Raw genomic sequence first — 13,989 nt, 5'->3', positions numbered from 1 at the left:
TGAAATAGTGTTTTAGTTGTAGATATCGATAGCGTTCATTTTGCTTGAAAGGACATTTTCAGTTCCCGCAAGTGGATTTGATGTCACTCATCTTGTAAACGCTTTCTGTGAAAGTTGAGAGATGAACTCCCTCTGAACACGAATCAGTTATTTTCATGTGTGCGTAGATAAAGATACTCCCTCGCACCGCCGCAGTGACACAGACTTGCTGTGTGTTACTACAGAGCTTAACAGAGAGAAGCAGACAAAGTCATATCTGTGCAGAAAATGTGCATGAAGTCCGGACAGCAGCGGCAAGAATCCGACGCTGCCGGAGGCGGCCATGTTGCTTATTTAAGCCCATCATGTGAGGTGGGAACTTCCCGGCTGCAAACTATTCCGCTTTCCAGCTGGATGAATGCACCCAATAATATCCTGTATATTATTACACGTATTATTTATTAAAAAAAACCAAACAAATGATAAAAACGACCGAGTCGGTGCGTTTTCAAAAAGTTAGTAAGTGGGTTTCATCAGTCCAGGGAGGGGAAAAGGCATTTAAGTATGTGAATGGCCTATTGGAGCCTCTTTGAATGTCACTATGCTGCTACACAAGTAAGTTTGCAAGTTAAAAAAAAAACCCCAAAAAATAAACTCGACTCCAACTCCTGAATATATGAACAAGTAACGTACAACAAAGTGTTTGCAACATCCTCACAATTCACCCCCGCATGCTGAAACCTCTCCAATCATTTCACCAGAGCACAAAGTACAAGAACGGCCCCAGAAGCACAAAGCACAACGCGGCCAAAGGCTTCCTGTGTTGATTGGTTCCCAGTCACTATTTCCATTTCCAACATAGATTATTTCAATGTGTCAGACCAGACCAAACTCGTTTAATAAGATCAGACCAGTAACAACCAAATACTTTTGTACATGCAATTAGAAAACAAATAAGTCATCATTTAAGAAGTAACATACAACATTTTGACAAGGATTCCACATTAGGATGATATTTACAAACATTACTTTTACCATTGCTGCCTAGAATTTGTACAATTTGGACAAACTGTTTTGATTATGATCTCCACATTGCGGCTGAAAACGCAATTCTTTTTATTTTTTTGTCAACTTTATGTCAGAAATTTGTGGCTTTCCTCTCAACACTGCCAGATCCTTCCATTCGCCAAATGGGGATATTCGAAAATGAAATAGCAAAAATACTGGATTGATGCAATTTCCTCAAGATTCTTGGTGATTTAGAAGATTTATAAATTAACTATTTTAGAAAATATAAATTTAATGACGATTAAAAAAAACCACATTCTGTATTTTGTTCTAAAAATTGATGAATATATGAAGAACAAGTGTGTGCCTTTAATTTGAATCGTTTGATACAACAGTTGGCATTTTCTATCTTTTTCTTACTATCTCGTATGATATTTATTTCCTTCTTGAAGCGTCTCTGAGCGCTGGCTGCTTCAATACATCCCTCTATGAATATTACACCTTTTCTTCCATGCGTGACCCCGGACCTGGCACCATTTTTAATTTGCATTTTGCCTCCGCTGCCTCTCGGCTCCTGACATCCCCTCTGTGTTTGTAACGCTACCCCGGCCGGCCTTCCTCATCAAAATATAGCCGCGCTGCCTCCACCTCACTTCAAAACAATGCGACGCTGGCCACCGGGCCACAATCCTGCAGGGTCACATCAAGGCCCCCCCCCCCCCAAAGGGAATGAGCCCCGCTCGGCCTCCGCCTCATCGCCGCTGAGATAATGAGAGTGGAGAAAGGTTTTGTTTTACCTCCAACGACTCCCAGTGCAGCTGACGGCGCTGCAGGTATTTTCAGCTGTTGGCGCTGCTGGCGCGCAGACAGAAGGGCTCACGCCAGAGCCTGCCAGCAAGCTTCGTTTTTTCCAATCGCAGACCTTTATCGCCGGAGTAAATCTGAGCTCAGACCGCCGCTTCTTGCTCTCCTGGTGGGCTCCGCGCTGACGTTGGCCGCGTTTCAGCGCGGCTTAATAAGAACGACGACGCTTGAGGCGTGTGTGTGTGTGTGTGTGAGGCGATGCAAGCCGAGGCAACGAGGCGCTGACGGCGCCGTTGCCCCCCGCGTTTTCGCCAGGGCCGTGATTTACCGAGGCGGTATTAAGTAGCACAATGCAACGATGTCAGAGGACAGAGCCCCGCGAAGGGCGATGGACCTCGGAGACAGTAAATATCACGAGGTGAGGACAAATGTCTTCACAGCCACTGAAACTCTAAACTCTGTCACAGTGAAGATGGTTCTGGAAGACCTCTGGACGCGGGGCGGGAGATTTAACGTGGAGGTGCCCGACCTCCTGACTGATCCGTCTGTTAACGAGACGAGACAGACGTGTGTGTCTCTGTGTGTGAGGAGGAGGGAGACGAGGAGGAGGAGGAGGAGGAGGGGAGGACATGGCAAAGAACAAGGGATGGGGATTAAAAGTGTCCTCATTCTGAACTATTCCCGGGGCAAGAATCCCGGTCCCTGGAGATCCACGGAGGACTCAGCCAGTCCATCATCTCTGGTTTGGACTTTTTAAAGGCCTGAAAGCGAGGGCTGCCTCAAACAACAGCTCAAGCCTCCTCCTCCTCCTCCTCCTCCTCCTCCTCAGCTGTTGGGACTCATTTAAAGAACAATACTTTTCCGCCCGTATTTATCTGCCGCTCCGCGCCGGGCGGCTATTTCTGGGGCGTGTTTGTAACAGACAGGAATCCGCTGCCTCTATTTCGCCACGGCTTTTGTCTCTGAGGGGGATCAGGGATGTTTATGACGATCCAACTTTACATTAGATCCATCTGACCGTCACGTCACTTCACCTCGGAAAACAAAAACATTCCCGACCACAGGTGACCCAAACGGAGCAAAGTGCGGAACCCGGAACGATATGGGTTTTACAGCAATTTACAAAGGCGTTAAAAGAGGGAAAATATCATGTTTACTATGAAACACAGAACGTGGTCACGTCCAGCTCCCTTCTATGTCATTTCTAAGGCAAAATGTGCAACTGCCATTTAAATCGTGCAGCTTGTTTGTTTATTGACGCCGACACCAAGAAGTTTCAAAAGTCTCTACACACTTGATTATTTGTTAAATTTCGAATTACATCAAGAAGAGCAGAGTTTTTGAACGTACCGAAGCGATTTCTCTGTATTTGGTCATTTCTCTGGCAAAACGTGATCTATGATCATTCTTTCATTTTCACAGATGTCATATCACCTTTAAAAGGGCAGAATAAGGTCAAAAGATCTTTTTACATGAATTCATTGTCCTTATAATTTAGATTTCAGTACAGAAAGACAAAAAGGCACAATAAGATGGAATCAACATATATGAGAGGGTCAAAAATCTTTACATTTATCATTTCTAATTCTTACATTTTGATGTGGTTAAAGGAAAAACAACAACCCAAAACACGATTCTGGCTGCAAAAAACTATTGCGTCCAAAATTTTATGTAATTTTTAGAATTATAATCTGCTGGAATCTATGAAAAGAAATTCCAGACGTTGCTGAAGGTTTTTAGCGTCCAGCTTGTTTGTTCCAGCTGCCAAACATTTGAGAGATCAAGAATCTTGAAGGAAATGATAATTTAACCTCTTTTTAAAAATTTTGCAGCAGGGAAATACTCCAAAACACAACTTTACAAGCCAAATCAGTTTAGCAATAAAATATACAGTATATTTCTTTCCATTGGAAAGGAACGACAACAGCGGTAATTTAGCTAAGAAAACAACTTTGAAATGCAGACAGATGTGTTATTTGATGTCATTTCTGCGACTAAATGGGCTTCAATCTACAGAAATATGTACTCCGGATGACTAAAATGTTATTTTTACTGCATTGAAGATAGAAAAAAGTCAAACATCTTAAATTTCAGCAAACGCATTGCGTAAACCCAAAATGTGAATGTCAAAAAAAGATGATCTTTCTGCTTTATGTGTAATTATTATGACTAAATATTGTAAGATGTATGATAACTGGAAATTGTTTGGAGGCCAAAAGATAGATAAAGGTCCAAACTCCACTGAGTGCAAAATGATCTTGTCATTACTGAATTCGAGGCAGAAAAATAAACAGAATTATGACTTTGAAGAGGCGATCTATCTTTATTAATGCCACTTCTGTTGCAAAATGTGCTCATGCCTATGAATACATTGTTTTGAATGTGTCAGAGAAACCGATGGGTCTCTGGAGGATGATGGGTTTATTAGAGACTGGTATCAGCTCTCATCACTGGGGGGGGGTGGGGTGGGGGGGGGGGCTTCCAAAGGCTAAACAAAATGTTCCATTTCCTCTACATGGGCATGTCTGGGTGGACGGCAGACCCCCTAAAGAACTGAGCTAATGGAGAGGGTGGGCGTAATACCATATTGTAATGACAGACACAGGAAGATTAAAAGGGAATGTTGATGGACACGACTGTGCAGATGAGTGACGTTATGCTGCTGGGGGCAGTTGGAGTTGGCATGAGGGCAGGACAGGGGATGGTTCGGATGCTGCGGTTCAGTATGGACTTGAACGATCACCACCAACAGGTGGGTACAAGTTGCCTACCCACCCCCCCCCCCCCTCCTCCCCCCCTCCTCTCTCCCCCATCACTCACCAGCACTACAACCAAGGATGTTATTTGCCCTCACATGACTTCCACTTTTCCAAATTGCGTCACCTTTTGCTCACATCTGGCCTCGTCCACGTTCCTCCTCCGAGGTTCATCCTCACATCTGCCCTGCTCAGACCAGATCAACCCGGGCCGAGCAAGAATAGCGTTCGTTCTTTGAAGCACAAATCTTCTCTTTACAAACCATGCACGGCAGAAACGTGCATCGGCGACACAACACCACCGGTCAAAGTCACTTTGAGGGACCCCTTATGAAGGAGCTGGCCGGCAGAGCCATGGAGTGATGGAGCTCCCAGCAATCCCCTTCAATACAACACCAAACGTCTTTTCAACTCACTACAGCAAGTTTAGGCCTTAAATGAGCAAAATACATCATCTACAACACGTGTTTTGGGACCTTTTGTGTGTGTGTGTGTGTGTGTGTTTTAATGTTTTTCCCCACTTGCAACATCCTTTCAACAGTCTTACCTTTCTTTGTTGGCTCTGGCATGTTTGAGCTGCGTCCCAAGAAAACAGTCAAAAGATGCAGGTAGAAACGTTCACGGGAAAACTCTGAGGCCCGACACAGTCCAGGAGGGATGGGTAGACGATGGTATGGCTGGTAGGAGAGGATATTTAAATCAAAATCTGTGTTTTAAAAAAAAAAAAAAAAAAAAAAACAACCTCTGGGACTCCTGGAACCCAGAGGGATGGGAGATGAAGAGGACGCGGGTGTGGAAGTCTCAGTGGGGGAGGAGAGGAGGACCAGTGACGGATCCAGGGGGGACTGGCTGCTGGGCCTTATATAGAGAGGTAGCATGCTCCTCCTCTCTGTGGCTGGCTTACACCTACTGGAGCATCACTACGCACACACACACACACACACACACACACACACACACACACACACACACACACACACACTGGCTGTCGCTCAGTGTGAGTGCTTTTGTTTTGATATCAGGCCGACTCGCCATGTCAACATGTCAAACGCACAAGACTTTTCTTAGCATATCAGTTCACGTTGCCCATTAAAAGACCAAATCAAATGATCAAATGTAAATTGAGATGTTGAGATGCTGTGATAACCACAAAGTAGAAAAGAAGCATGTCCCCTTGTTTCTTGGGCCGATCGTCGAGCCGTCATTCAACACGTTGATGTATTTTTTAAACTCTTCATAGTTTATGCCACTTGAGATTGATTTGTGGCAATTGATTACTGTAGGGTGTCTTTGTGAATATAAAGATTTCTGTATGTGTTGTGTAGCTATGTTTAATATTCAAATGGCTGGACTATAAATTTACTTTAAGATCTTTGAAAAAAGTTGAAAAGATGAGCTTATTTCAACATTTGATGTGATGTGACATCAGCTGGTGGTTTGTTTAGGTGGTCAAACACTCGTGTCCCCAGTTAAAAAAGATTTTTGTACACTTATCAGAATGTTTACCACACAGCTCAATCAAATTCTGTATTCAATTACCATAAACGGACATTTAATGGCATCTTTAAATTGTCCCTGAACTTTAAAACGTTGCATTACCTTGAGTAAAGCTTCAATAAAAGGCAAATGAATGATTTTCGTGCTGCAGATTTGAGCTAATTACTGGAGTAAAACACAAATAAATACTATGTTTGCTGTAGACTATTTTCAGCTGCAGATATTATGCACTACTAAGTATTTTAAGCTGCAGATTAATGTAAATTTGATTGACCAAAAATAAACTACAGAGCCCACGTTCACTGTAATGAAAGGAGCTTGTCGCCCAGTGTACTGATGCTGAAGTATTAACCAAAAGTCCAGATTCGGTGCAAATGTAACGCCTTTTTTTCTTCTCGCTGTGTGTGCTTTAGGGAACAATGTTCAGCCCATTGTTTCTTTAAGATCTCTCCGGTCGGGGTCAGGAGGAGGGATATAAAAGGGAAAGGTGCCGTCATGGTCACAGGTCCCAGGCTGATGTAATCCTCTCCAACAATGCTCACATGATAAACACCACATCCGGGGGAATCTGTGAGATTTATCACAAAAGAAAAGGTTTGAGATGACAAGCAGGGGGACTCGGTGCCAGATGCCAGATATCAGTTTAATCCAGCGGGAATGTTGTCCAAGAACAGCAGGCTTTCCGACCTGGCAAATAAATACTGGGGAGATGCCAGGGAGGTGGTTATATGGCCTATACTTAGAAAGCCTGTCATAAACCTTGACATTTGACATGTGTATCTGACATGAAAAGAGGGTTTCGTTGTGAATTACACAACCGAAGTGGACGCTTTGGTCCTAATTAATCTTTTTAGCGCGATAAATCAGGTGCAGTGTCCCGGTGAGGTCGTGAAGATTAAACAAACTGCCGAAAGCTGACGGATTTACGAGCAGCGGCGTGCCCTGGTGCTTTTTCTTTGTTTGTTTAACCAACGCACCCGGTGGACGGGGCCACAGCCCCGTCTCCGAACCAATATCATAAACACTGGCTGATGATCTCATTATGGAAGTGCACTGAAAACGCGCGGCAATAATTCCTCAGACGACCCAGCGGGGCAGCCGAGGCGGCTCTATTTCTGGGACATTGTCTGGGAGCAGGAATGTGGCTTATATCCTCCAGCGAGAAATTTACCACCATTGCTCAGACAATCGCGGTCCACCAGGAGCGTCGCCATCGCTCCGGATTTAGACCGCCGATTGCGAAAGCAAAAAAAAAAAAAAAAGGGGGGGTGCTGTCCCCGGGTGATTGGGAAGTTTCTAATGAATGACGGAGCGCGGCCTCAAACGACTGTTTTCGCAGTTCGATTTGTGGCCTTTCTTGGTAAGAGACGCCCACAGATCAGCTCGGCCCATTTATAACCAGGAGTGGGCTCCAGCAGTAAATGCTGGGCTTAGCGAAGCATCATGTGGGTGCGCTACAAAGAGCGCAAAACCATTTAGTGTTGCCCCGGCAGGTGTTGTGCAAAGCTCTTTGCAAGGAGCACTGACAGAGGCTTTAATGGGTGTTGGCAATAGCTTTGAATCTTTATTTTCCACATACAGAAAGGGGGGAAAAAAAAGAAAAGAAATGTTGAGCTCCGTCTGAGCCAAACACTGGATGGCAGGAAAGTCTGCTGACTCCGTAAAAATAGTTTGAAACATTATGTAATAAATTGACAAGTTCATGAAGCGTCACTCTGTTTTTAACGTTGGTAAGTGATCACTGAGATGATTAATTCTGTTAAGTGTCCTTGAGCTTTTTTATTTCTCATGTTAATCATTGTACGTGAAAGTTTGTCGTCTCTCTATTCTGCAAACTGTTATAACCGACTTTAAATCAGCTTGTAGGGACCGCATACTCCAATTTCATATCAAGAGGGTCCAACTGAGGAACAAATAATGATATAATAACCTTTAAAGTTTTTTTTTGTTTGTTGTGGCGCAGAGCATAAATTCACAAAAGCAAAACAATTGTTTCAATTTCAACAAAGACGAATTTAATGATACTTCCTGGTGGAAAAACGAGTGAAATGCCTCCAAAAAAATCCCTCTGATAACTATTGGGTAGCTTGTGTTCATAGCAGTTTCACCCATACTTCTGTTTGACGCCCCTGCTGTAGGACCTTTGGTGAGGACATCCTGTCTTATCAGATAGATTCTTCAGCCGCTTGTCCTGAATGTCCTGCAGTTTCTTCTTCACCGAGTTCTCCTATTTGAAGGTTTTTGCGGAGTCTGGACTGTATTTCTAGCCTTGGCTTGTCGTTATATCAGTGCTTTTTCTCAGACTTCACCTGGCAGATGTGATGTTGCATCTAGAATAAATTGGTCACTCTGCAGTTCATATGTTGATTTCAGCTCTATTTCCCCTCATTATGGAGTCGACGTGTAGGCTTTTGTCCTCGCCTTTGTATTTTTAAATCACAAATTATTGATTGTCCATGTTTTCTTGATGTGCTCTCATTCAAAGGATTAAGTGGTGAGAGGTGGAACATCTTTGAAAACTGAGGCAAAAGCTGCACAGGAAATGCATTTTTAACGACTGAGTCTCCAGATACAGTCTGCAAACGCATTCACAGGACTGTGGTGCATTAGCAGCCTTGAGTAACAGATCAGATTTGCTTTCTAAGCTCTTGACTGATGTTTAATCTGCACGCAGTCGTCATAAACCTGCTACTTACCAGTGCTGTCGTTCAGAGAATGAAGCATCTTGCAACAAACTTGGCAGCTTCAGATGAACCCACAGAGGCTTACTCTCTCTTTTTTCCCCCAGGTATTTGGAGAGCGTGCAAATAAAATGCATAGCTTAAATGAATGTAGCCATTTGGAATGAAAAGGAAACACACACACATGGACACACCTTATAAGTCTCATTAAATTCATTCGTACAACAGTCATACAACCATGATCAAGGTCAGGTATTTTCCACCACATTGCCCCTTTTGGCTCTCATGCATTATTGTTCATAACAGCTGGAAGGTGGTGAACCTCAGACGTGGTTCACCCCTGAGGTAGAGTGCAGAGTGACCCGGAAGTCCCGAGAAGGGCGACACTGACCCCTTCTGGTTTTTAACAGCAGACACTCTCAACCAGCAAGAGAAACAAGTGCACATGTTGAGCAGGTTATATGGTTATATGGTCCCCTCTGGGAGCGATTGCACTTTAATTTGAAAGTGCAAAATTAGTTCAGTACCACTTAGTAAACTAAGTAAACTTTTTTTAATCAAATAATTTCAGAAGATATCTGAAAACAGTCCCGTGATGCTTCTGGTCCAACCAAAACAAACACGTTTTAACATCAAAAGTTTGTTTTTTTAATTGGAAATTATTGTCTACATTTTTTTGTGATATCAACAATGTGATATTTATTATTCGCCAATATTTTTATGCAATGTGAAACGGCCGCAATGACTGGATGTCCTCATGTGGGATGAATCGTCTTTTCAAATCGTAACATCACATTAAAAGTAGTTTGTTAGCCTCAGTCTGAAGCTCCACATAGACACTGTACAGATTAAATAATTTATGAATGAAACAAGACCTTTATTAATCAGGTTTTAACAGAGAACACAATATATACAGGCGGATGACATGTAGAGGTGAGAATTTTAACCTTGAATAGCAGCAAAACATCTCATGGAGGATTTTGAGACATCTTATCACTATAATATATTGACTGAAAAATGAATGTGACACGAGTTGGAAAAAGCCCTATACTGTACCACTCTACCAAGACTATAATGGAACTTTCAAATATGTGACAGAATAAAAACCCATGGATTAACAGGAAGATCCATATTTATAATGTCCATGCATGTAAGAACAGCAACTATTTCCCAAATGAGATATCTAATAAATGTTGCTTCTTTTTAGTTTTCATATTAGTGGTGATTTTGTAAAGAGGTGGCGAGGTAAAGGAATAGAGAGGCAGGGAGGGAGAGAGGGAGAGAGAAAGAGGTAGAGCTATAGAGAGATGCACCTCATACATATAGTTTGTTGTGTGAAATCAGAATAAAAACTCTTGCATTAACAGAATGATGCATATTTTTAATATATGCATAACAGTGTCAGAATGATTCAAAACAATAGATTTGGTAACTGACACTATTTCCTTTTGAAATTCAATGTTATGGCTTCGGAGCTGTGACATTTACTGTTGAATATCTTAAAAATGTTTTGTGAAAACAGAATACATCCTTTCATTTGATCCCTCAGAGGGAGACGGAGAAATAAACAGACAAAATCTAAAAATTAAAAAAACTGGACAAAAACACAATAAACTATAAGAAGTATGAGGTCAGTGTATTTAGCGTTGGGTGTGCTGGTGCCCCTGCAGGGACACCAGAGTGTCTCTGCTGAACTGGTAGGTCAGCTTCCTCTTCACTTTGAAGATCTCTCCGGACCGGGCGTAGTTCCTCAGGGCCCGCGACATCTTCTGGTAGGTCATGGGCCTCTTGTTGCCCTTCCTCAGGCCCCACAGCGCCGCCACCTGGTCCTTGTTGCTGGAGGAGAAGCGGAAGACGCCCGCGGCCGCCGGCACCCAGGACACGCAGTGCGCCATGCTGGGGTCCTCCAGCATCTCGAACAGGAAGTGGAAGAGGCGCACCTTCCTCCCTGACCCTGGCGCACAAGAAACACTGACCTCAGCCGGGATGGAACTCGGCAGCAGCTGCTCCCAGGTTACAGTTAATCATTTCCTCAATTACCGGCCATTCCCGGAAAATGTCTTTGGAGGTGGGAGACCATTTAGTGGAAGGCTCAAGCTGTCAACACTGCGGTTATCTGAGAGATATGTAAAATCTGCAATTGAACCGAGCCGTGCACACCTCCATTGTGTTTTTGACAGTAAGGGGAAGGTCTCTTATTTGCACTCTTAGTATTGTTTCCCCCAGGCTAAAAACAACAGGGACTATAACAGTGTCTAATGAGTGAAAAAAAAAAAAAAAGCAGAACTCACCTCTCCCCGCTGGCCTGGACGAGTGCTTGCTTGATGGTGTGCTTGATACCGACTCACACAATGTTGCTGTTGTGTTGTGAAACCTGAAGCCTGGATCGCAGTCTGCTGCCGGCGCCGGCTGCACTGCAGGCTTCACGTCCTTTAAAGGAGGAAATGGTGGGAGAAAATGACAGAAAATCCACCGCAGGAGATCAGATTAAACAGATCAACCTTTCATCAGACTATAATAATAATACCTTTATTCATCAAGTGTTGTATGAATACCAAGTACTTTCACAATAACATAGGTGGGGGGAAAACCAATACAAGAGATATAACTGAAAAGAAACTGGGAAAAACTTGAGCTATTGTTAAATGCAGATTATCATTGATGATAAATATAATCAAAATAATGCAATTACCAGGATGTAAGTCTATTAAACTGATTTAAATTTGATCTTTGTTGATTATAACTCTTGCATATTTACCAATGTGCATATATGTACGATTATATACAGTTTAGTATAAACACCCACATCTCAAAAATTCTCACGCACACAAACTGTAATCATATCTCAAAAGTAAGTAGATGAAGCATATTTGATTTACTGTAATACTTCCATTTAATAGTTTCCTGATATTTATCTCATCAGTAAAGTGGTTTTAAAGCTGAAGCTTCATCACAAGATACTTGTGCAAGATACTTAACGTTGATTACAGTTACTTCTCTGAAAAAACAGTCGTTTCCACAGTTGTGCAAGTTTTAATCTGTGAACAACAGGTATTTCATGCAATTTTACTTGCAGGAAAGCTCGACTGTGGCAATTAATTTCATGCAATGATTTTGATATAAAGCAGGACTATTCTGTATTTTACAAAATAGAGATAAAATGTTGGAATAATTGTGGATGTGCTCAGTAATAAAATAGAACAGTGGATTCTGAAATTCAACTTGATTACAGTAATGTGAGATTCAACCTGGGATGCAAGTGTATCTTAAATTCTGTTAGGAAGCAAAGGAAACAAATAAAAATCACACTTTTAAACATCTGTAATTTGCACAGACATTTTTATGGCACATTTTTATGCCACTTGGTTCTGTGTTGTTGCAAAATAAGTGTCAACGGCCAGATATTGTGTTTCAAAAAGAAACACTATAGATTTATGACCAAATAAGACAGCCACCGCTATCACGTTCTGAAGATTAGCATAGTTTGTTTACAGGTGGCTCATAGATCACTGAGCACGTCTGGCAGGTTGCATCCGCCATCACGCCTGCAGGCCAGCACGCCCTGTTCACTGGGAAATACAAAATGAAAAAAATAATTAACTTAATGTAAATAAAAACAAGTGAATTCCCTTCTTTCTTTTTATTTTAAACCCCCCCCCTTACCATTTTCTGCAGAGTTTTGTCTGTAGTATTCCTCCAAGAACTCCAGGATCACCTCCAAATCAGACTGAGAGTCCTGGAAAGAAGTCTGACAGAGAAGCGTCGTTAAAAAATCAGCCTCCAATGAGACTCCAGCTTTATTTCTTCCTCTTCAAATGCTCTATTCTGAAGTGTCGAGTCGGCGCTTTACCATCGCAGTTGAGAACAATCCTTGAAGTTTGGGTACGTTTCACTCAACTGACTCTTATTATACCCCCTTCCTGCCCCCCCCACCCCCCCTCCACCACCACCCACCACCCACAGCAGCTGGCTTTCTAACGCCAAACGTTCTCCCAGAAACAATGACCCCCCCATCCCATCCCGCGGAGCCCCCGACACCAGCTCCAGCAGCACTGACCACATCCTCCCCGCTGAGCCTGATAAGGCCTGACCTGGAGGCAGCGTCTGCCCACGGCAGGAAAAACACACTCGCAGACATATTTTTCCTCACAGGAAGTGTCATAATTTCATTTTTTTTTTTTTTTTTGGGGTGCCCGTTGTAATATTTCACACAGACAGCACCAGAATCTTTCAACACAGCGGGATACACCTGTGTGTTCATTGACGTTGTTTTATTTAAGTCTGGATAAATGTGACAGTTTTCTCCTCACATTTGAAATAAATACTTTAAACCATTTAATACAAACTTTGACATTACAGAGAGGGTATAAAGGGACTTGCATTACAACTTTATTTAATGGCCTTTTCTTCTGAGCAGAACTCCTGATCAAATATGAAGCGATAATGAGAATTTGTGTTCGCTTGTGCATGATCCAAATATGTTTCCTAAAAATTGATTTAGCCAGTGATATAGTTTGTTAAAAAAAAAAAATCGATTTACAATCTTTCTTTCTTTCTTGAATTTCTTTTATCGAGTTGCTGTCAATGGAAATGATATGAATTTCTTCTTACATTTCTTTGAAATATTAATAAGTAGTTCATTTCAGAGATGTTGCAGGATTTTTTTGCGCTTTATGGAAGATGACAGTCTAATAATGAATGAATGAATGAATGAATGAATGAATGATCCCTTTATTCATCTCACAAACAAGAGTTTGATTTTCAATGGAAAAAAAGATGGTAAAAACAGGAGGAAAGGAGAGGAGAAAAAAACAAGCAAGTCCCAATAAGGTCCTAATAATAATAATAATAATAAACTAAAGCCTTCTAAAACAAAGCAACATGAGTCTTATGATTCTTTTTGGTTCAGGAAGATTTTTATTTGACTTCAGTTTTATTTACAAAGTATTTTACAGTGATAAACACATTTGTTTTTGTTAAAGGCACATGTGATGTGTTCTACAATATCAAAAATAACAGACGTTTCCTGAAAACATCTTTTAAAACTGACACATTTTTCATATACAAAATAGATTCAGGCTTTTTTTCTTCTTTTTTTTTCAAATTGTTTTCACTCATTTACACCGTAATTTACAGTGAGTCACCAGGAACGGATGTCTGCGTCTTGTGATACATTCGCAGACTAAACATGGACCCGGAAGATTTGTGAGTCTTTGAAATCTGTCCAGAGCTGGAGGGTTTGTTGGACCTGCGGTGGAGCCCCT

General features: G+C 42.0%; 2 protein-coding genes across 2 annotated transcripts in view; both read right to left on the bottom strand.

Moving 5' to 3' along the window:
* Window positions 1-5,370, bottom strand: part of mybpc1 (myosin binding protein C1) — a 32,554-nt gene extending 27,184 nt beyond the window's left edge. Inside the window, exon 1 of the mRNA XM_080518085.1 lies at window positions 5,095-5,370. Coding sequence (XP_080374211.1) covers window positions 5,095-5,116 — 22 coding nt within the window. The 5' untranslated portion in view covers window positions 5,117-5,370. The remainder of the gene's footprint in view (window positions 1-5,094) is intronic.
* A 4,995-nt stretch (window positions 5,371-10,365) lies between these two features.
* spi2 (Spi-2 proto-oncogene) lies at window positions 10,366-12,787 on the bottom strand (the record flags this gene model as incomplete). The annotated part of the gene is given in 5 exon segments (XM_080518549.1): window positions 10,366-10,679; window positions 12,236-12,294; window positions 12,389-12,398; window positions 12,401-12,473; window positions 12,680-12,787. Coding segments are annotated over 5 exon segments (564 nt in total).
* Between the last annotated feature and the right edge of the window lie 1,202 nt (window positions 12,788-13,989).

Source organism: Blennius ocellaris, assembly GCF_963422515.1.
Source record: "Blennius ocellaris genome assembly, chromosome: 22".
Lineage (NCBI taxonomy): Eukaryota > Metazoa > Chordata > Actinopteri > Blenniiformes > Blenniidae > Blennius > Blennius ocellaris.
This window is presented reverse-complemented; position numbering and strand designations above follow the sequence as displayed.